The 24,248-nt window shown below is 39.7% G+C and overlaps 1 protein-coding gene across 5 annotated transcripts in view; it reads left to right on the forward strand.

Annotated features, from left to right (window-relative positions):
* FNDC3B (fibronectin type III domain containing 3B) overlaps window positions 1-24,248 on the forward strand; it is a 312,077-nt gene that overhangs the window by 267,476 nt on the left and 20,353 nt on the right. For all 5 annotated transcript variants that reach the window (XM_064492811.1, XM_064492820.1, XM_064492826.1 and 2 more), the window contains 4 exons: window positions 1,316-1,429; window positions 1,876-2,025; window positions 6,248-6,528; window positions 16,521-16,733. In XM_064492811.1, coding sequence (XP_064348881.1) covers window positions 1,316-1,429; window positions 1,876-2,025; window positions 6,248-6,528; window positions 16,521-16,733 — 758 coding nt within the window. The remainder of the gene's footprint in view (window positions 1-1,315; window positions 1,430-1,875; window positions 2,026-6,247; window positions 6,529-16,520; window positions 16,734-24,248) is intronic.

The raw sequence follows: 24,248 nt of genomic DNA on the forward strand, positions 1-24,248 counted from the left end.
GCACAGCTGACTTTGAAAACATTTGATTTGAGGTAGGATCCTTGAATAGGAACTGGATTTCTTCTAATTCCTTGTTAGGAAAGAATTTCAGATACAGCACAAGTATTTAAATTAAAAAAAAAAAAAAAAGCCAAACACTAGACAATGAAACTGTATTGGTGAGAAGATAAGAAAGCCTAGGCACCCAAACTTTAACAAGTAAAAAGAGGGTGGATGGTGATGATCACTGTTGCTGGAGAAACCGTTTTCCTGTCGTTCTTGTACTTTTCTTCCATCAACTTTTCAGAGGATTTCTGCCATAATAAATGTGCAACTGGACTAATTTGGGTTTTGCTTTCTCTCCCCTTTCACTAACTTATCATATAAAGAAACTATCTTCAGCCTTGTTTTAAAATTGTGTTATATTGGAAGCTAACCATATATTTGACTTGTGGTCACCTTCTACAGTCCATTTTAAAGAGCTTCTCCCCCATCCCCACCCCCAGAATATTTGCAAGTTGTACTAGAAAAGGAGAGGGTTTTTTCTTAATCTTTTTTTCCCATTTTGAAAAACACAGTCACATACTTCATTAGCCTAAAAATTGCTTTACTCTTTGCCGCAACTCTTTACAGTATCACACATTCCACTATTAACATGGTGGTTATGGCTCTCTCAGAATGTTTTAAATCTCTAGTGATGATTAGGTCTGTGTAGTGTGGTTACTGATGGTGATAGAATGAGACACGGAAGGCAGTGTAGATCTTCAGATAGTTGAAATGGTGGAACATACATGCCGGGGAAACATTACCAGGAGCATTGGTTTTCAAGATGGAAATACCAATAACTAGAAGAAATACTCAAAATTTGATAACCGGCAATTCCAAATAAATTTTTATGCATTAAAAATTAAACTGCAGTGTATATCTGACTTAGTTTTCTTTGATTCCCTCTAAGAAATTAAAGCAGAATGCTATGGTATATTAGAAGTCAGCATTTTTTGGTTTCTTTTGTCACAGCAAAAATGGTAAACCAACTTTCTAATCCTTTTGAATTACATATATTTTTAATATATTTCATTATGTATTTTATAGAAATATATATGTAAAATAGATATTTACCACTCAGGGAATGTATGTGGAAGAAAGTCTACATGTTCAGTTGAAATTGAACGCAATTAGGTAATAATTTTAATCAGTTGTATTGATAATGGCATTAGCTTAGCCCTTGTTTGGTTATAAGCTTGTGTTGTATGCGCGCCTGCACGCATACACACAACGAACGTATACACACACACACACACACACACACAAACAAACATGTGTTTTTCTTTTTCAGTATGGTCCATATTCTGACGTCTCAGAAATTACCACTGCTGCAGGGCCTCCTGGACAATGCAAAGCACCTTGTATCTCTTTTACACCTGATGGATGTGTCTTAGTGAGTTGGGAGGTAAGTTAGGCACAAGTTTTGCATCAGTTTGTTTCTTCTTCATTATTTGCTCCCAATGCAAGTTATGAGGAAGCTACAAAGCTAGAATTCACATATAGGTGATTTTTACACAGTAATCTGCCTTCAAACTTGCCAAGAGTTGTGGAAATTTTACCACCTGTCAGAATTCAAATGAAATTGAGTATTTTTACTTTTTAATTTTTTTTTATTTTTTATTTTATTTTATGTATTTATTTATTTATTTTTGGTGAGGGGAGGGGATGAGGTTATTTATTTACTTATTTGAATGGAGGTGCTGGGTTAAGTATCTTTTTCATGCATCTCTTTTGCATGTATCTGGAGTATCCTGTGGCATGTTGCTCTCTTTCCCAGTTCAGTTAGTAGAACACAAACTTCATAGGATTTTCTTGTTGGTGAATTTTACCAGTTAAATTTCTGTTTTCCAGAGTCCTGAAAGCTCTGGTGCTGACATTTCAGAGTACAGGTTGGAATGGGGAGAAGATGAAGAATCCTTAGAACTCATTTATCATGGGACAGACACCGGCTTTGAAATGAGGGATCTATTGCCTGCTGCACAGTATTGCTGTAGACTACAGGTAGGCTGACACTATTCAGACGTTAGTCACAAACACTGGTGTTCTATGTAAGACTCTTGGGAAACTTACTAAAAGGCTTGTGATAGAGGCCATCAGGAGGGGTGATATGGAAAAGAGAGTCCTTTTAAGTAAAAATAATTATAATTGTTTTGGTATTTTACAGTTAATTTTTGCATCTCTCGGAGGTCTTGAAATGTCAGAACAAAGCCAGATTCTTCTCCACTGTACTTCTCGCCATTCTTATGTCTTGCTGGTCGGTCAGTTCTCCAGGACTGAGTCCAAGGCAAAGGTGGCACAGCTCCTAAGGGAAGATACCTTCTGTCTGAATTTCCTGAGATGCACATTTCAGTGGGAAAGCCACTCAGACAAAAGGCAAAAAAGAAGAGTTCTGCAGATTTAAATACATAAAGAAGCAAAGATGCCAGATTTAGGTTTCCACCAGATTTAAGTCCATGTACGCTCAATGTCTCTGGCCTCTTTGGAGAAAATATTCCTTTCATAAGTTAATTTTCCAGATCAACTGAACCTTTTCTGTTAAATTCTGAAGTCTGTTCGTAAACAGTTCTGGCTAAACTCTTCCATTATACACACCTTCTTTCCTTCTCGAATGAAGGGTCTGGGATGTAATCAACCCTTTGTCAGTGAGTCAGGGTCACAGCACATTATCTGAGCTTTATAATAGCAATGCTGAGTCATTGGGAAAATGTTAAATTCTGTGCTACACTCCTGTTTTTGGAACAAGGAAGGATATAAATAAAAACTGTCTGCTATCACAGGAAAGAACTTCAGTCTGCTTTTCAAGTTTTGGTCTCTCTTTAAAATGTTCTGCTTCCTTTTTTTTCCTTTCGAGGTATATGTTGTCACTTAGCATTAACGTCCCAAAATTGCATTTTAAAAGATAAAGATACATTAGTAAGAATAGAGCCCGCATAGTAATCTTGCCTCCATGTTCTGACAGTCAGAAATAGTAAATATCTTCACATGTCTGTACTTCTTTGTCATAAAATGAGTCAGATCCTGTGGAGGGGATAGTACGTTCAAGACTGCCATTGTAATGCTACAGAATTGCCAGGAAAAGGGTCTCCTCAGCTTATATTGATTTCTTGATAACTTATGGACCAAATATGAGTTATTTTCATTTGACATTACCACAAAGCCAGGTTGACGCTGAATATTCTTTTGAATATTTGGTGCCTTAAAAATTAAACCACTGTCATACCTCTACTGTGTTTTATAAAAGTTGAGTGGAACATTTCTTGTTTTGCTCAGGAATGTTGAATTTTTATATCCATCCTTAGGAACATTTTAAGCAACAAGTACCCAATAATTCTTTTCACATGAGACATATTATATATTATAGGCATACTCTTAAATTTAGTAAGATTCTTTTGAATTCCTTTAAAAAGTGGTAATACTAAGTGGTATTAATCAAGAAAGCATTTTCCATAGAATGAAGCTACTAAAAGAAAGCTGAGTCCTGGGTGGGATCCTGGAATAGAAACAGAACATTATTGGAGAAACTGGTAAGATTTGAATCAAGTCTATACGTAGTTAATACCACTGTACCAGTGTGAATCTCCTGGTTTTGATCATTGTTTTACAGTTAGGTATTAGGGAAAGCAAGGTGAGAGGTACATGGGAAAGATACATGGAAATTTCTCTGCACTATTTTTACAACTTTTCTGTAAGTCTAAAATTAGCTTGAAATGAAGTGGGTTTTATTGTTTGGTTTTGGCTTTTTTGTTTGTTTTTTTTAGGGTGTTTTTCTTTCTTTTTTTTTTTTTTCTTTTTTTTCTTTTTTTGATTTTTTGTTTTTGTTAAATAGGAAAATTGTTATTGCTTTGTTGTTCTTGGAAAGGAGAGAAGTGAAGCCCTGACAGTTGGCCTGACACTCTGCCAGGATTTTACATGTTAACAAATTTAATCTTTACGATAACTATGAATTAAGTATTACTATCCCCATTTTCCATTTGGGGAAACAGACTCAAATGTTAATTTGCCTAAGATCACACAGATAGTAAATAATAGAATCACGATATGAACAAAGCTGCAACTCTTAAAAGGCATGGTCCTTTCCTTCTGTTGCATGGTGATTAAAGCCTCAGTTGATGTGAAAGTTGGGTTCCACAGTATCTTATTTTTCTGCCCCTGTGATAAATACGTATCCAAAAATAAAGTCTCTAAGTATATACTCTTAAAGTAATTCGTGATGTTAAAATTTTACCAAAAAGAGAGTTCCTGTTGTCATGAAATAGGACTAGATGTGAAAAAATATTACAGTAGGGTATAAAAAGTGATTTGATAGCAAATGAATACTCTTGCTTCTTTGAAATAAACAATAATACACAGGCATTTTAAGTTTTCTTTTGAACCTTTGACTTAAGAGCTCAGACTACTTTCCTTTAGTTTTATAATTTGTCCTCATAAGCTCTCCTATGAAGTAAACTAAATTTTAGAGTACAGTTTTTATAAGGAGGTTGCCAAATGTTTTATAAGGAAAAAAAATACTGTAATAGCATTTATTGAGTGCATACTCTGTATCAGGTACTGTTCTAGTTGCCAGAGCTACAGCAGTGAACCCAGCAGACAGCCTTGACCTTATAGAACTTACGTTCTTATCAAGGCAGTAATTAAACGAAGTATATACTATGTTGGTCTATGGTGGTAAATGCTATGATGGGAAAAAAGGCAAAGAAGGGAAATAGGAAATGAGATGGGTCACAGGGATTTGGGTAGGGCGACTGCAAGTTTAAATGTGTTCAGAGAAGTCTCCCTGAAAAGGCAGTGCTTGAGAGGAGGCCTGGAGGAGATGATTGGATGGGCTGTGCAGATGTCTGGAGAAAAGCTTTGTGCACAGAAGGGGCAGCAAGTTGCAAAGGCCCTGAGGTGAGGGCAAACTTGGTGTCCCTGTGGAACATCAAGGAAGAAGTGTGGCTGGAGCAGAGGGAGTGAGGGGCAGAGTAGTAGATGATGAAGGCAGAGATGAAGGAGGGTAGTTGTACAAGATTAGTCTTTCAAAGTTTATTCTGTATGTAATGGGAGGTCATTGACGGGACTTGAACAGTGAATACAGTCTGAGGGGCGAGGGCTGACAGAAATTCCAGCTAGAGGGTCATTACAATAACCAGATGAGAGAATATAGTTGTCTAGGGTGGTAAAGGATGTGCTGATGGCTTGGGTAGGGGTATGAGAGGAAGAAAGATGTCCAGCAATGACTTGGAGATAGGACTTGAGCAGCCTGAAGGATGGGGAAAACCACTGGAGGTGCGGTGGGGTTTTGGGGTGAGCAGGGATGGGGTGGAGACTTGGAGCTGTGCGGACACTTGAGTTGGAGATGCCTATTTGACATTCAAGTGGAGATACTCAAAAAGCAGTTGAATACACTAACCTGGCATTCAGGGCAGAGGTCTGAGCTACACAGATAAATTTGGGAGTAGGATACAAATGACATTTACCCCGAGACAAGATGAGATGTCCAAGAGTTTAAGCAGAAATAGCGTGCACGCCTGAGGCCTGGTGCCCTCCAGGGTTAAGAGATCCCAGTAATGAGTAGCAACCAGCAGAGGTGATTGAGAAGCAGCAGCAGGTAAGTAGAAACAAGAGGACAGGTCCCAGACACCAAGTGAGTAAATACTCGAAAGCAGTGAGTGATCAGGTGTCAGCTGTGGCGCTCAAGTAAAGTCAGGTGAGGGCTGAGAACTGACTTCAGATATGAGTTTAGCACTCACATGGAAAATAGTAGATATCGTTTCTAAAACTCCTGTAGCTCTTACGGGGCAGCGCTTGAGTTAGAAGTCATATTACGGAATTTCAGTCCCAGCTTGGTGTCTAAATCCAAGGCCTGAGTTATTTAACCTGACTTTGAGTTCCCTCCTTTGTGAAAGGCAGATAAGAATACTTGCCGTTTACTACCGACTTCAGACAATTATTGAGAAGATTGCATAAGACAATACATAAACTGAAGTGGGCTGTGCAAAATATAAAACGTATTTTTAAATAATTTTTCTTAAGAGATGATGATGGCAATGTTATTAGCAGAAAAGATGTGATTTTGGAAAGTGTTTATTAGATTAAAGTGAACATTGTAGAGGATTTATTTCTACCTACGTTTCTGGCAGTAATCATGTATTACGTTAGATTTATTTACCGGCACCTAATGTGGAGGCGTTTAGAATGTACTCATGTGGTAATACGGACTTTGTCTCGCTGTTCTGTTTTTCAGGCTGTTAATCAAGCCGGAGCAGGACCGTACAGTGAGCTTGTCCTTTGCCAGACGCCAGCAACGGCCCCTGACCCTGTCTCCACTCTATGTGTCCTGGAGGAGGAGACCCTCAATGCCTATCCTGATTCGCCTTCTGTGTGCCTTGTACTGAACTGGGAAGAGCCGTGCAATAATGGATCTGAAATCCTTGCTTACAATATCGATCTTGGAGACACTAGCATCACCGTGGGCAATACCACCACCCATGTTATAAAAGATCTCCTTCCAGAAACCACCTACCGGTAAGTGCAGAAAGGTAGAAATCAAAGCTGCATCGACACCTCAGCACTTGAGGCCAGAGACCCTTCAGGTCCTAAAGGCCAAAAGGGTGCAATCCAGTCATTCTTAATATATTTCAGAATACTAAAGGCAAATACAGCTTAAAAACTTGTACTGCTTTTTACTTAAAGAATTGGTTACAAGAGGAGGGGAGGGTATAGCTCAGTGGTAGAGTGAGCACTTAGTATGCACGAGGTCCTGGGTTCAATTCCCGGGGCCTCCATTAAAATAAAGAGTCGGTTACAAATTGATATAATTCCTACCCCTTGAAGGGGCATTTCACTTATCATTTTAAATCAGTTCCTCCCTCATGGTCTTTTGATAAACTACTTTTGTTGGTATTTTTACTGTGACTCATTGCCCTGTGAACACCTTCTGTTCCCACCGTGGACTTACCCACATCTGAAGCAGGCTCTGCCATTCTTCTGAATCTCCAAAGCAGACACCGTATTACAAAGCATTTGTGATGTAGCTTTTACTTGACATTTTACAAGGGAGGAGAGGAAAGAAGTTACATCAGACTCCACCCAGCCAAACTCAGTTACCACCTGCATTCTTCCTTTCCCCCAGAGTTCCCATCTCGGAGCCAGCCGCCTCTCCTTCCTCTTCTCATACTCCTTTTTCTCAACATGGCCTCTTAAGATTTCAAGTCACTTAGCTCTGTCCCCAAGATGCCATAGCTTGGGGACAAAAACAAGAACAAAAAGTTTATGAGTAGTGTTGGACAAGTACAGGAACTTTCTGGTTACTCCGGTGTGCCCTACCAGGGTGTCTCCCTTTGTCAGATTAAATGGCTTCTCAAGGAGGGGAAGTAGAGCATGGATTCAGGCACAGGTCCTTAGCTATGTCTTTAGGCAAGTTACCTAAGTTCTCTGGGTCTCAGCTTCTTCCACAAAATGAGGAGAACAGTATTACTTACCTCATAAGCATGTTGTAAGTAGTAAATAAATGAATATTAAATGTTGAATCTGGAAGTACATAGCAAATGCACAGTAATTCTCCTCCTCCTCAAGATCGTCAGCCAGGAAAACTGGTTCTTGGGGTAGAGGGGGAATGAAGGGCAGGCAGGTAAACTTGCTGCTGAAAGGGGTCTTATCATTTTACTTATCTTTTTTCTGCATGTTTTCTAATGTTGTAGTCTGATAGACTACCCTTTTAATCCTCAGAAGCTGAAGAAAGAAATCAGCTAAGCAGCCGGAAGATACAAAAGTTCCATCCTGCCTTAACATACTATCTCTGCTCTTTCTCTCTCCTACCATATATTTTATGAATAATTCATATAAATGTATTCATTTTGCTTTTCAAAACAGTGACAGTTACTTGTTTACTCTTTCCTTCTTTTAAGAAAACCCTTTTGGGCACAATCTTGTGTGCCGTGGGTCTGTAAAATAGTGATGTACACTATCCTTGCCCTCAGAGCAGTCAGAGTTGGGGAACACTTAAACAGCAACGTAAGACAGTAGGTGATGGTGGTATCACAGGCTGCAGATAACCCTATACAGAGCCCTGTTGGTGTTTCAGAGAGGAAGACCCAGGGTTGAGAATGGTCAAGGTGGTTTGCAGTGGGACTCGAGATAGAAACTAAATAAAGGAGGTGTAACTTACATGGATAACGAGGCAGGCCAAGGGCGTCTTTTCACTTCTAGCTGGTCTCAGAAAACCAGTCTCTTCTTTCATTTGCTGACCAAGTGCTAAGTGTCCAGAGCACTGTAATCAAGTGCTGAGGAAATCCAGAGGTGACTAAACCCAGGCCTTGGCCTCAGAGACTTTCCCTAGTGATGATGCGCTAAGGAGACCTGACCTGACAAGAAGATAACAGGTATATCTCTGGGGGAAAATGACCAAGTTAGTGTCAGTCCCTAGCTGCTTCTGAGAGACCACATGTCCGGAATATTGCCTGACTTGGATCCCTCAGGCTAGAAAACCAGTTACGAGGCCACTGGTTCAGGGCTCACCAAAAGATTTAGTGTCCAGTGTGATCCACACCCATGTCTGCACCACAGTGGACTCAAATCCTCAAGTCAGTCCTTTGAGCACTCGGGTCAGAAATCATAAAAGGGCTTTTAGGGTAAGATGTTAGCCCAAGAATTTTGCTTCTTCCTGACACATGTACCTTAAAGGTGGCTTAAATGATTATAAAGGTTTAAGGTCTGTGGAAGGTGGATGTGGGAGGAATGCTGTTTATTAGTCAGCGTACAGTCAAATGGCTGCAGGAAAGGAATCTAGAACGCAAAGGCTCAGGTGAGGGAACGGAAGAAGGGGGTCCTTGCTCAACGATGAAATGCCAGTTGCAGTGGAAATTATCAAGAATATCTTCCACATAAGTGGTTGATTTAAAGACATGTTTAAAAGTACCTCAGAGGATAATTCTGTTACGGAGATGAAGTGGTTTAGTGATGTAGCAACTATAGAATAATGAAGTTAGACTTGGATAGTGAAACCTCAAGAATCTATTTTGAAAGCATTCAATGGTGCAGCATAAGTAATTCAAGTCAGTGTTAATATGCAGTGTGTTCATGTGCTGATGTATTGAGCCGGGTGTGGAGAGCCACCTTGGGAGGATATCACCTCTTAACCTAACAGGGTAGCTCGGAAGACACCATTGTAGACGGACTGCATGGAATATGTACAGCTTTAGAAATGACAGAGCTTGGCCCTGAGTCAGCTTGTGTGTTCTTGGCCATTTTAGTCAGAGTCTTTGCTGGCTGATTAATAAATAAATTGGATGTTTCATATTTAATATATTAAAATTAATATCCCTGTGTAAAATCATCCTTTGTCCAACTTAAGGAATCTTGTTTCTGGAGCACCCAGTTGGATACTCTATAGTAGAACTCTGGTCAACCTATTCACGTTCTTTTATGTTTCAGAAACACAATTGCAGTAATTGTAGTGAAATACAAAATGAGTATTTCAAGGAACTGAGGGTATAATTTTGGTCCAATCAACTTTTACCTCACCTTTTTGTGTCCCATAAATTGGTTAAAATATAAGTGAACAGATCATGATGTTCTAGATAAAAATGTGGAATAAACATTTTAAGCAGACTATGGGGCTTGGATAAAAAAGGACTTGTTTCTTTTGTTTGTATTTTTAAACCTTCAGCAGTTACACATTGTTCTCACACTGAATTCATTCTTTCTCTGTCTTGCTGGGACAGAAATGTGCACCTCTCTAGCACACCTGCTGACACAAAAATGGGTCCTTCCCTTCTTTCTCCAGCAGTGCTTGCCAAACCACGCACAGCTTACTGACACCCTGTATAGAATTTGGTTGGAATTACAGTGCTATTTTTAAAGCATTACTTTTAAGCTTAGAACTGAGTTTAAAATTGAGTTTGTGCTTTGGTTTGAGGAGGGGAAAAAAAAAAAACAGAGACGTAACTTTCCTTTTTGCATGCTTCCAGCCACACAGAGCCCCCCAAAAAGCCTGTTTGTGAGCTGAGAGCGTCAAGATTGCCTGGTGTCATCCCTTCCCAGTGCCCTGATGTGGGCATCTCCAGTGATGTAGCAGTAGTTTCAGTTCCTGCTCACCAGCCAGTCCATTCCATTTGTGTACGACTCTGCTTCTAAAGAGTTTCCCTTATTTTGGCTAAAAATTTACTCAATTGATCCTGGAGCTTCCTCTAGAGCAGTGATTACCAAAGTGTGGTTCCTGGACCAGCAGCAGCACGACCACCCAGAAACTTGTTAAAATGCAATTTATCAGGCCCTCTTGGAGACCTACTGAGTCCGCAGCTCTAGGGGTGGGGCCTGACACTCTGTGCTTTAAGTAGCCCTGCAGAAGATTTTGATGTATGTTAGAGTTTGAGAACCTCTGCCCTAGAGCAGTGATTCTTGAATCTGTGCAGGAATCACCTGGAAGCTTTTGCAAAATACAGAAGTTTGAGCCCTACTCCTGGGGCCTAGACTAAGCCTCATCTTATAATGGCATCTGTTCCCTACTTAGCCATCCTCACTTCATTCACATCTGTCGTCACTGGCATGGGTTTTCTAAAACCCCCTCCATCCTCATCATCGGGTGATTTCTGTTTCTTGATGGCCTCTTTAATGAGTAGTGCCCTGGTCTGCAGGAATGGTCTGGCTGGCCGGCTCAGAGCAAGACTGTCACCTTCCTCATTCTCCATATTGAACAGTTAGTGAGGTTGCATAAGATTTTTTTTTTTTTTTTGGCAACCTCATTATACTAAGCTGGCAGACAACTAAAACTTAAGTAGATTTGCTTGCTATGTTCATTTGTGCTCTTTTTGCTAGGTAAAATGGGATGAAAATAATGTTTGTTTTGAGTCCTTACTATATGTCACAAGCACTACATTAGCCTGGCAAGTAGTGAATCATAAATCATTTCATCCTAACAGGATGAAGTGGACTTTATAAGGAAGAAAGTTCTGAGTAGTTCAAAAGTAGTGGACCAGAGTCGGACAGCCTTGACATCGATCCTGGGTCCCTCACTCATTGCCTCTGTGACCTCTGGGAAATAATTTAAGCTCTCTGTGCTTCAGTTTTCTGATCTGTAAAATGGGGATACTTGCTTTAACTACCTAAAGGGTTGTTGTGCGTTTGAGACTTCAGGCACCTTGTGTGGGACCTGACACATACCACGTAAGCACTCGATAAATGATCTGTTGCCAGTGTTTGGTAAGGAAGAAGTGAGCTAGCAGGTGGGTTGTGACCAGATTAGCGGTGGAACTGTGTGTGGAAATCTGGCATTATCCTTTACGCCAAGGGAGACATTTAAGGTTGCTTTCCTGTCAAGGCAGGGCACAAAAAAATGCAAGTATGTGCCTGGAGACGGGATGGTGGCACGGACGTATGAGAAGCTGTCAGAAGTAGCTTGGTTGAACAGAGGGATGAATCTGAGCCAGCAAAGCAAAATCCCTTTCCAGGGAGCCTTCTCTGAATAATTTTAAACACATCTTTTCCCCCAAAGATTAAACTACTGTTTAATATTTCCTCAGAAGGCATCTGATTATGATTCTATTTCATATTCCTCTCTTCTTAGATGATTAGATGGTGGGTGGGGGGTGGGGTGGAGTGAAAAGCCCGTCTTTTGTTGCTTAGGCCTGTCCTGCCCCAACTCTTTATGGGGGAAGAGCAGCTATCCTCACTGTCCCCTCAGCCCCGCGTTCAAGACACCCTGATTCCCGGGGTGGCTAATTGTGATTAAGGAGTCACCTTCCCCCGGTGAGGAAGCTTTTGTTTTCAAAGTCATTCTTTTAACATATGTAGGGTCGTTTGAGAGCGAGAACACGTGTGTGTAAAGTGCATTATGGAAGGCTAGGACCTTCTGAAGCAGTGATGTATTTGGCATCTAAAATTAGATACTTTAGTAGTGGATTTTCAATCAAAATTTATAAAGAATATGCTTCTTAATTTGATTTATTCAGTATTATCAGTGTATTGATGGATATTGCAGACTTCTGGATACTTGAAGAGATTTTCCACATCAGTCTGGCCAAAGCAGAGCTTCTCAGAGTTAAATCACTTCCCTAAATGCAAAGCATTTCTTTTGTTTAATTTGTAGAGTTTAAGATTTCAGAAACTGATATACATTGCATGGTTTGTTTGGTTTTTTTAAGTGCAGACCCTATCTAAATGTTAAGATTAACATGTTACCGCAATTTAAGAGAAAACTTCTCAAGTTTGGGTTTGGGATAGACTTTAATAAAACGTGAAGATCAGTTTTTTCTGAGGTGAATTCTTGGAATTGTTCGTCGGGTTAGTGTTTGTTTTCTTCATTAGTCCTGGGTGAGCTCTCACAGGAATTAGGAAATCATTTTCACATACTGCATTTTTTCATCCCAAAACAAAAGAAGTATTAACTACCTTAGTCCTTGTTCAGTTTTTTCACCCTCCTAGACTCACAGGTTCTTAATACTTTTACCAGAATGCAAGAAGACATGGCCTCATTTCATTTGATCAGTTCCTCAGTTCTGTTTGTTTTGATCATAACTTTATCATTAAAACTAATTAACGTTATTATCCAGTACATCAGCTACCCAGAGAAAATATTTTCCATGCATTTTTACTGAAACACATTTTGCATGGAGTGAAACAGTAGGATCACCTTGAAAACAAAGTGAGCTTGGCTCTGGAGGACAATAGGCAGGCAGGTGGAAGGAATTCCGTCTTGACCTCTGAGCTCTAGGCGTACCCGTGCCCAGAATAATGGGAAAGAATGACAGTCTGGACAGCAGAAAGACATTAATATAAACCTTGTAAGTGAGGGAATTTGTACACCATTGAAAAAAGACTAAGACAAAGTCTGGCTTAATTCCCTTCTCCTAAGTAGGGAAAAAAAGGCAATTTCTACCACCCTGATGACCAGTTTTTAAAAAAGATTTTTCCTCTCCAGTTGCAGAAAAATTTCTTTTCCAATCGTAAGAAAAAAAAACTCTTATATTAATACCATACGGCTATTTTACAAGACTCTTGTTGGGAGACAAGAAGAGTTTATTGTAGTCTTTGAATGTTATGTTGAGAGCCTGACATTGCATTATCTACAAGAGACCTGGTGTAGCCTTAGTATAATAGACTCTGGGAAAAGTAAGTCTCTTCATAATGGAATTTTTGCTATACTTTATCAGAGATAAGTGTTTACTGCGTTCCAGACAGTGAGGCAGATATTCATCCAGTTTGGGGTTATGTATTGAGCTGATATATAAACATTTATGTGCAGGTTTTTGTGTAAACATGAACTTTTCATTTCTCTAGAGTAAAGCCCAAGAAGTGAGATTGCTGGGTCATAATGATAAGTTAATGTTAAAGTTTATAAGAAACTTAAAAAAAAAAGTTTTCCAATGTTGTTTTAATACACTTTGCATTTTGCACCAGCAAAATACGAGACTTTCAGTTGTTCCTTATCCTATTAAGCACTTTTTATTTTAGCCATTTTAATAGGGATATAGTGGTACTTCAATGTAGTTTTAATTTTCATTTTTCCTAATGGCTAATGATGTTAAACATCTTTTCGTGTGCTTATTTGCCACGTATATATCCTCTTTGGTGGAATGTATGTTCCAGTCTTTTGCTTATCTTTTAATTGGGTTGTTTGGTTACTGTTGAGTTTTGAGCGGTCTTACACATTCTGGGTACAATTCCTTTGTCAAATATATAATTTGTAGATATTTTTCTCTGTAGCTTTTCCTCATTCTCCAAAAGTGCAAAACTGTTCAATTTTGATGAAGTCGTTTTTCAGTTTTTTTTCTTTTATGGATCATGCTTTTCACATCGTATTTAAAAGCTCTTTAATTCTAAGCAACATTTTCTCATGTTTTTTTTTCTTAAAAGTTTTATATTTTACATTCTACTTTTAGATCTATGATACATTCTGAGTTAAATTTTGAATTAAATATGAGGTTTAGATTATTGAAGTTTATTTTTCCTTTCGATATCCAATTGTTCCAATACCACTTTAGAAAGACTGTTCTTTCTTCATTGAATTACTTTCACACGTTTGTCGAAAATCTATTGGTCATATTTATGTGGATCTATTTCTGGAATCTCTATTCTGTTGATCTTTGTGTCTGTCCCTTTACCAGTACCACACTATCTTGATGACTGTAGTTTTTACAGTAAGCTCTAAATCAAGTAGTGTGATTCTTCCAACTTTATTCTTACTTTTCAAATTTGTGTTGGCAATTTTAGTTCCTTTACCTTGCCACATAACTTTTAGAATCAGCTTATCTATTCTAAGAAGAATCCTGCTGGAATTCTATTAGAATTGCATTACATTTATAGATCAATTTGGGGAGAATGGATATTCTTTCTGTGTAGAGTCTTCCAATTCATGGTCACTGTGTGCCTCTATTTAGGTGGTCTTTAACGGTCTCAGCAGTGTTGCAGTTTGTTTCTTTATTTCCCATCTCTGTGCCTTTTTCTTCCCCCACTGGCAGGGACTTTGTAGTACCTGATGTTCAATAGGAGTGGTAAGAGTAGACGTCCTTGCTTTGTTGCTGACCTTTCATTTAGTCTTTCAATATTAAGTGTAATGTTAACTGTTGATCTTTCTATAAATGCCGTTTTCAGGTTAAGAAAGTTCCCTTCTATCCATAGTTGGCTGAGAATTTTTATTATGAATGTATGTTTTGATTTCATCAGATGCTTTTGCTGAATCAGTTGATATGATCATGTGGTTTTTCTTCTTCAGGCTGTTAATATGATGGAATTAGCTAAGGGCTAGGGAATGAGGGAATGCAGAAAAGAAGGGAAAAAAGGAGGATTGAAGGATTTTCCCCTGTTCACTCTGACCGTTCAGAGACCTTTTCTTTTTTCGAGCCAGGCTTCTCCTAAAGCTCTGTCCATGCAGTTGTCCACTCCTGGATTTTAGGCTGCATTGAGTCCAGTCTGGGGGATAATGGAGGGGAAGAAAATGATGCATTCACTGCTGCTTTGTTGGTAGTTCAGATTCTTCCCCAAATCCTCCTGCTATTTCCTTTTTGGAATTCTTAAATAGCTGCTTCATTTATTTTGTCCAGGTTTAACAGCTGCATTCTTCAGGGGAGAGAGGAGAGAGTGTGCTTACCCCATCTCACCTGGAATTAATCTATTGTGTTTTTTCTTCTTAACGCTTTACAGACATGTTATTAAATTGACTTGCTGAATTATGTAATTTTAGATTTACAGAATTAAGATTAATTTGAGATCCTTTGATGAATTTAGGCAATACCTAAATTTTCTGTTTAAGTATAAGTAATAATTGCTGTAAGTGAGAAGTACGTAAAACTAAATTATAAGAATATTTTAAACTAACCTGTTCCCTGAGCATTTACCTCTTTGTATTTTTTATCATGTGTTTTGAAACACTGTTTCAAGCTCAAATCAAGTTTACATGTTGAAAGTTTTAGAGTCAGTGACACCACACTGCTCATACAGCTCAGTAAGATGCCTTTGTACCTAGCAAGGGGTCTGGGTGCAAGTTTCCACTGGAGGCCTCGTAATGAGGCATGAGGTGGTGGAGGAGATGCAGACCTGGGAAAGATCTTAAGCGGATGAAGCTGTAAAAATGCTGAGGTTACTGAGGGAACTGACCATATGGTACAGGAGAGAGAGCAGAGGGTGGGGTGGGGACGTGTGTGAGACTTTCAGCCTGAGAACAGAGGAGGAAGGCCTCTGCAGGGGTCTGCAGGCTGCTGAATGCCAGGAGGAAACAAGCTCCAGCAACATGCCGTCGCTGCGGGAAGGGACGTTGAGAATGAAGACAGGCAGTGCCATCAGTGTGTTGTGTGATGACCCTGGAGAACTGTTTCAATCAACTAGTAAGGAAGTAGAGGAACAAGAAAAATAGGAATAATAGCAGGGCATTGTTTTATATATCTTAAATAATTGACTTAAAATTCCTAGACCATGAGAGCAGTGTAATATATCTTTGTTACCCATAACGCTGCACGTAGTAAACATCTAGGTAAGATTTTTGCATGTCTGAATGACACTCTGTTAGCTTTGGTTAAGGACTAGCAGAGATTGTTGGGTGAGCCTGGAGACAGGGAGGAGAAATGCCCTGTTGAAGAGCTGTTGTCCTTTGTTTCGAACTCTGAAGGAGACTCTCTTATTCTCTTACCTCATTTATTTTTTTTTATTGCTCACTTACTTCCAAAACTGACTTTGAGCTAGCTAAAGGGTGGCCAGAACAAAATGTAAAAGTAAGTCTTGAGAATGTCTTCCCTTAGACAACAGTTCTTTTCTTTCTTTCTCTTCTATTTTTTTTCCCTTAATTAAAGAACAAAGGGTTATCTTGCTAATGCGCTTTTGGGGGCTATTTTTTGGAATGGAGAGGCTCATCTGTCCCCCAGGCTGCCCGTTTCTCTTTCTGTCTTGAATTATTTTAACTCGTTTTCCTTTATTCCATGATACTGCGTATAGGGACAAGTAAGAAACTTGCCACACAGTGTTTATTTCGAATAAGGAATGACTGCTTCTTAAATCTACAACATTTGTGTTTTTTCCCCTTTTTCCAGGATCAGAATTCAGGCCATAAATGAAATTGGAGCTGGGCCGTTCAGTCAATTCATTAAAGCAAAAACCCGGCCGTTACCACCCTTGCCTCCTAGGCTCGAGTGTGCTGCTGCCGGGCCTCAGAGCCTGAAGCTGAAATGGGGAGACAGTAACGCCAAGACCCATGCTGCTGACGACATGGTGTACACGCTGCAGCTGGAGGACAGAAACAAGAGGTGAGGCACGAGGGTACGCGAGAAAATCCTATGGCTTCGGCTTGCCGGATGAAATCTTGTTCATTTGTCCTCTGAAATGCTCTTCCTCCTTGTCCAAAGACTTCCTGTGTATTTGGGTTCTACATTTTGTACACAAAGTTGTATCCTTCATTCTCCATTTGGAATTTTCTAAATTAACATTCTAAAGGTCCTGATTTCCCTCCATGTGATGATATATGTGTTTTTTCTTTCATAAGGCCAGATAACAGAGGGGAATTATCTAAAAAGAAAATGGCCAAATTCAAGTCCACACTGTGTAATAGTGTTATGTTAGTCACGAGTGCAGAGGGAAATAAGACCCAGGAAGAGATATTAACCTCTTTAAATATTCAGTGACCATCGGGACAAACATGTTTACCGATCTGAAATAGCTGTGCTGATGTACAGATGAGGGTTGTACTCTGACTGTGAGCAGTGTGATATCAAATTAACCGGAGCAAATAGGAGATTCTTTTTAAGACTCCATGCTCAGGAAACACTCTTGTCTACAGAAATCAAATCCAGCCTTTCACGTAGTATTTATTTAACCTAGCTCCATTTCCTCTGAAAATGGCCTCCCAGAAGATGGGCGGCTGAATGTATTTGGGAATAATTCAGCTGCAGAGCAAAAGTTAATAACAGCAAATTCTGTTCTCAGAAGTTCAAAAGAGAGAATCAGCTGAAGGAAGTGAGAGATGACCACAAAACCACGACCGCCCGGTGGCGTAGACACAGGCTGCTCCTTCCCGGGGCACACCTGCCAAAGTTCGAACAGCGTGGGGCAGAAGTATTTCTGTCTTTCCTCTTCGAGCAGCATAGTATCCTGCTCTTTTCCACGGGGAACTGGTTCTAGTTAGCACAGAATCCCTGTCCAACCTCCACCTCTGCTCTGTGCTTGAGGGCTCTGAGTCATGTCAGAGCAGTGGAGTCCTGCTGTGTGGAAGGCACTGTGTGAGCTGGGCCTTCCATGGAGACCAAGATCAAGAACAAAAACCAGGCCCTGCCTCCATCTCTGGGAGCGTAATATCGACCTGCAAATAGTTGTGGAACATTAGTGCCATTGGAGAAAAGTGCTCTAGGAGTTTGAAGGGAGGCAGACATAGGGGAAAACATGCAGAGAACATTTGGTCACAAAGATCAGGAACAGCTTTCTGAAACAAGTAACATTTGAACTTGACTTTGGAGGACCTGGCAAACACAATAGTTTGACTTAGAAGAACAAAAAGTGATTGTCCTTTTGGACATTGGTCCTAGTATAGAAAACGTGGAGAAAGTAACGCTACTTTTGGGGTGGCTCATTAGAGATTAAATTCATACTCATTCATAGACAAGATCATTCATCTTGCTGTGCTGTGTGCTCTTGGATGCATTTTCATGGGCTCATTATTTTACTGGTAGGAGACTCATGGACCTTACTGGCAGGAACAGGAATTACAGACTAAAAGAAATCAGGATAAATATATAAAGCTAGCATTTAGGAAAATTTGTAAAATAGTCTACATTTTTTTCCTGGGCTTTTGGCTTGCATTGGTGTTGGGGAGAACCTTCCTTAGAGAATGCTTTCTAGTTGTACTGTTTAGAACAAGTGAAGCCCAGCAACGTTGTTGAAGCTGGTAACAAAACTGAAACTAGAGCCAGCACCTCCTGACTTCCCCATGCAGCTGCCTCTACTGTTAACCTCCAAGAATGTGGGGAGAGTGACCGTTCCCCACCACACCTGCCATCCCCGTCACGCTGCGGTCCTGCCCTGTGCAGGGTAAGCCACCTGAGGTGACTCATACAGAGACTTAGAACAAAAAGCTCCATGAGCACTGGTCCAAATATGTATGCTGTTGTGAGACAATTAAATATGTCAGACAGAAAATAGCAGAATCTAGTAATCAATACTTGCTCTTTCCTTAAAAAAAAAAAAAAAAAAAAAAAGCCCAAGGCCAGCCTTGTTAATCAAATAAATGACTTGCCTAAATGGCAGTTTAAGAAAACTTAGCATTAGGAACAGTGTTTTTCTTAATTTTATGAGCTAGAGTCCAAATTTATCTTTTTAAAATTAATTTTGTCAGTGCTCCCAGAAGTTATTAAAGCGATGGGAATATAGAGCATAATAAATTTTCATTCTATTAGTGGAATTATTTTCCTGGGATTTAAATAGAATGAAACTTGGTCTAATTTGAGTTTGAAGATGACATTCCATAGTGTCTTGAAACTGAACTCTTGTGGTGAGTGGCCCCATGAATCCAAGCCTTTAACTTTGACTCCCGACTCATGAGGGTCGGGGAGAAACACTTTGAGTTGAGTAGACCATAATACTCGCTATTAGCCTGGTCTTTCTCAGTTCTTGTACCCTTGAGGTTCTTTTCGGACTTGGGTCTGGCCTGTTCAGTGAAAGGAACAGCGTTTTCTTCCAAAGAGGCAGCTGTCTTTTTCATTGAACTTGTGGTTGCGAGCATGGTTTCTAGTTGTGGCTTTTGGGAAAAGCGCGCACATTCTTTAGCCTGTGTGTTGATTTCCTTAACCACTAATAAGTTCCCATTATGGATGTAGCAAAAATATTATACATCCTGCTGTGGCCAAGGTGAGAACCAGAGTTAGGTCTGATTGTGGTTTTTAATATACTTTCTTAGCTGTCTCAAAATACTTCTTTTGCCATGTCCACTTGGCTCACCAGTCACTGGGCATTTGAGAGGAGAACAGCTGGTGTCTGAGTCTTAAAACATGTTTTGCAGCAGAAGCACAATGAGCATGAATAACTCCACGCTTGGCAGTTAGATTAAAGAGCTGAGTTGATTTTAGCTGCTAAACTATTGGTCCCACTTTTTCCTTGTCTACAAAATAAAGGGATTGAACAGTAAGATGAACTCTGAGGTCCTTCCCCCCTTTTTACCTAAAGCAGTGAATCTTTGTAGATTATTTGTGATATAATATATATAATCTAAATCCTAAATAAAAAGGTATCTTTTGTAACTGATTAGGGCATTTTATCTCTTTTTTCTTCATATTTTAGCTTCTGCTTTTGACAAATAAGAAAATGAAAAGATACTAACTTTCCTTAAGAGTAACCACTTAATATCCAAAAGCGCTAAGGCTTTGTTTGCATCTGTAATGTGCTAGATCATATTATGTTTATTTTTATATCTCACAATCAAAATATCTGAAATGACTCAGAGATTTCTAAGTATACTGTTCAGCTAAAAGTATATTTTCAAACTTTCTAAAGGAAACTACTATTTATTGAGCACCTACAGAGTGCCAGGCATTGAGAGCTTAATTTACATTATTTAGTTCTTGACTAAAAAGTGAAATATTTTCTGTGGTAATAGAACTTCTAGCAAAGCTTTCCACCATCTAAGTAAAACAATGTACTGTTTTTGATAAGTTGATTTCCACTTAAGATTATTACAAAGAAGGGAACTATGCTGTGCTTAAGCACTGAATAGACAAAGAAGACCGAGATAGATCCCTGCCCTGAAGGGCTCACAGTCTGGTGGGGGACAGGTGGAACAGACATATACTTTCAAGCAAATCATGGTGTGGAAGGTTTACAGATTGGCACATGCACAGAATACTGAGGGAAGACAGAAGAATGGCATGTATTTTAGCCCTGAAATTAAATGAATGGAGGAGCCTTATTAGAGAAGGTGACAAGTTGAGTGAATCTTAAAAGGATCCCCATCTTACAGCCTCATGCTGGAGAGACTTAGTGGTAAGGACTCAGGACTGGGTGGAAACAGGATACAATTTCCAAAGCACAGAAACAAACCTCCATGTAAATGCTTCTTTCTAGTACTTTTACACGTGGATTTTTTCTTTTTTAATCTGGGGCTACTGCATGTAAATAAAAGGGGTCCCAGAAGGGCATCTTGCCCAAATCCTCAAGGTGAATCAACCCAGCATTCGTCCAGATGACCTAGACTTGCTGGTTGGGAAATTTTTCCCCTTGATCAGGACATTTGTTTCCCATGTATTCAAGATTTTGACCCACAAGATTCCCAGTCCAAGGTCACTGACTACATATTTATACAGCAGCCTCAAAGCAGTGCTTTATATTTATAGGACTAAGTTTATCCCTAGCAGTTAGATTACGATCACTCAGTCATCAGTTTTCTTTTAAATTTTTGCAGTGTGCCAGGTCTTGTGAGGTATGTGGCCTGCCTGTAAGGAGCTTATCTTGCTGAGAAAATAAATTAACATGAAAAAATGAGCAGACAGCACAAGAAGTTTTATTTAATTTCAACAGAAAAACAAAAGTTATATTAGTTTGGCTGTAGCATGATTAAGTCTATTATTATTAACAGATCTAGCGCAGATCTGAATGTCTTTGGTTCCTGTGTATGCAAGAAAAATATATAAGCAAAGTAAACACTTTCATAATGCTGCATTAACCTGATACAGGGATTAGAATAACAAGATCGGCTCGTACATTTTAAGATTATAATGCTGTAACAATGATTTTGAAGATGCATCTGTTTGTGTTATTGAAATGAGATGTTGTGCTGCCCTAACAGAATTTTAGTTGATGCCAATTCTTGTTCTGACCCTGCGGATCCGTGTCCCTGATACTTGTACACAGCACGGAGGCAAGAGGAACTTGGGTTCCAGGAATGCACTTATGGTTCATCTGTTCAGGTTTAGTCAGACAGCCAATGTATTTTAAAACAAGTCTCCAGCAAAATGCAGATGGGGGAGAGGGCTCTAAGTAGAGTGGGTGGTTGCCCCTTGCTCTCCGTTTAACTCAGCCCTTGTGCCCATGACACTTCTCCCTTCAGCCAGTGAAATTGGAGGGGCTTTGTAATGTGTACAATATGACTGCCTGTTTTCTGTTAGTGAGGGACAGAAAATAATCTGCATGAAGAAACCCTGAAGAAGCACACACTAGGCAACTAATAAAAGTGACGGGGGGGTGAACTTAATGTACGCCTGTTACAGAACAAACTCCTGCCTATATTCCTCAGAGTGTGTCGCTGAAATAAATGAAATCGATGTAACACAGCTCAGCGCCCACAGAAGGCCCTCAGTATTAGTTTCCGTTGCTTCTCTTGAATGGTCCCCAATTCACATGATCACCCTTTTTGGATAAATGGCATTTTTATATTACCTTTAATAACCAGAAGGCAACTGTGGTTCTTGCAGGGGTGTCAAATCTCTGTTATAATTCCAGATCTGTTCCCGAGTTCCTAGGCGACTTGGAGGCATGTCCCTTAACTTTTTTTGGCCTTAGTTTCTCCCTCTACAAAATGGAGCTAGTGATGCCTGTCTCCAGTTCCCACCTAATGGAAAAAAACATTTTTATTTCTTATGAAAAAGTACAAAAATTCATCCTGAAAAAAAAAAAAACTATTGCTAGCTTATGCAGTTTCAGGCTAAAATATTCTGAGCACAGGAAGAGGTGAGAGATGGTAAATGAACTATTTGAGATCTTAATTAGACCCGAAGTAGAATTCAGATTACAGTTTTTTTCTTCTCTTTAAAATGGAATTTCTATTTAAAAATAAATAAGTAACAATGGAATTGGATAGCTTTTTCCTAAGTGAGGGAAGATTGAGGCAAGGCCACCAAAGTAAAAGTGGGCTAATGGAAATTTGGAAGACTCTGGGAAGAGTATGCTTGAAGGTGAGAGTCCCTGCACGTGTTTGAAAGCAAAGGAAAGGAATGGAAAGTTTCAAGGTTCTCAGGTGGTCTTTCGAGAGTCTAGTCATCCTTCCTCTGAATATAAAAAAAATCCCCTTTAAAATGTATCAATTAAGTGCAGTGTAAACAAAATTAGAAATAGGAATTTCATTCTATGTAAAGAGTTTCACCAGTAGCTATAGTGACATTTCTTGGAAAAGGAGCATACAAAAGATCAAAACCAAAAAGTATTGCAGCCTGATTACTCACAAGCCAGGAGTTCCGTGTATGGCTGGGGACATGGGGTAGGAAATTAACTCATTTTCTCATTGGTCTTTCGGGAATCGCTCTTGGCACTTGAGTGCTCAGTCTGCAAACTGGGACTCAGCAACATCCAAACCAGTTTCAGAAAGGCACCTTCCTCACCTCAGGTGTCCCCACGTGATGCCATCTGCTGCCACTTGCATCTGCGTAGACATGGCAGGACTCAGTGTTCTGGGTGGACTGAGGTCACAGGCTCTCCATTCCTGTTTTGACATCCTCCATTCCCAAACATCACCTCAGTCATGGAGCAGGTCCACGCACACACAATCTGTGGAGCCCAGGGGAGTTAAGATAAAGACAGTGACATGTCATTGTTAAGGTGCAGCTGCATTGAGCTTCTTAAAGCTGTTAGTTTGTGATGTTTTGAAGCGTGCCATTTGCAGCTGTTTGTAGACCACAGACCATTTGAGGTCAGCAGGTTAGATATTTTGAGGGATTAATATTAATGGGCAGTTGTTGGCCTGCAGTGGGCCTGGGGATTATAAGATAGCAACAACGAAGTAAACACACAAACCTTAGCATTGTCTCATATTTTCTACTGCGAATTTGTTATAAGCCATCCAGAGTATTCTTAGATGTTTCTTTCGAAACGAAACTGTCTGAAGGAAACAGATTTTATTGTCACATTTTTTTTCACTGTGAGCTACCATAAGATCCTGTATATATTTCCCTGTGCTATACAGTATAATCTTGTTTATCTATTCTACATTTTGAAATCCCAGTCTGTCCCTTCCCACCCAGATTTTTAAATTAAGTTCTTTGTATATCATCATTTTCCTCTAAAGTGATTTAAAATAAAGACACATTTAAAGATGTAACACATCTGAATTTTTTCCTTAAGCTGCACTTCAGGCCAAAAATGTCATCTTTCACAACGTGAAAGCCTAAAATACTGAGGTGTAAAGAATTTCTTGAAGATGTCAGTAATCTTGTTTTGCCTATTTAATAAGGAATCTACAACTTCCTTGGTCCTTTCACTTGGATCCCATAAAGAGCCCTGCCAGGTGAATAAGACAATTATCCCAAGTGTCTGGAAACAGCCTGGAGACTGATCGGCTTGTTCAAGTTCATAGTGAAGGTAACAGACTCCCCCATTGTGGCCAGGATCTTTGTACCCACCATGAAATACTCTGACAGGCCGGCAGAATAAGCAAATTTATTTTGTATTCATAGATACGTAGGACATTTTTTAAAAAACCACTGCTAAATTACCAGCGTTAAAACCCACGTGTGCTTGTTAGCATTCAAATGCTTCGTTTCTAGGAGATATTACAGTCAAAACTAAAGCCAGTTGGGGGCAGAGCCACAAAGAATTCATTTAGACTGTAAACTTTCAGTGACCTACCAAACGTTCTGCCTTGTTTGTTTCCTCTTCCTAGTAAATATTTGTTTTACTATAAGAGAGCATTCCTCCCGTTTTTCCTTTCCCTGAGTGGAAAAATGCCCAAATTTCCATTCATGGCCAGCACTTCTGTAGGACCCACCACTCCATCTTGACCTGTTTTCAGCAGCAGTTCTTGGCCTGGGGTCACCAGGAGAGGGTGGGTGGTATTCACTGGCACAGCTTTC

This window comes from Camelus dromedarius, chromosome 2, assembly GCF_036321535.1.
Source record: "Camelus dromedarius isolate mCamDro1 chromosome 2, mCamDro1.pat, whole genome shotgun sequence".
NCBI lineage: Eukaryota > Metazoa > Chordata > Mammalia > Artiodactyla > Camelidae > Camelus > Camelus dromedarius.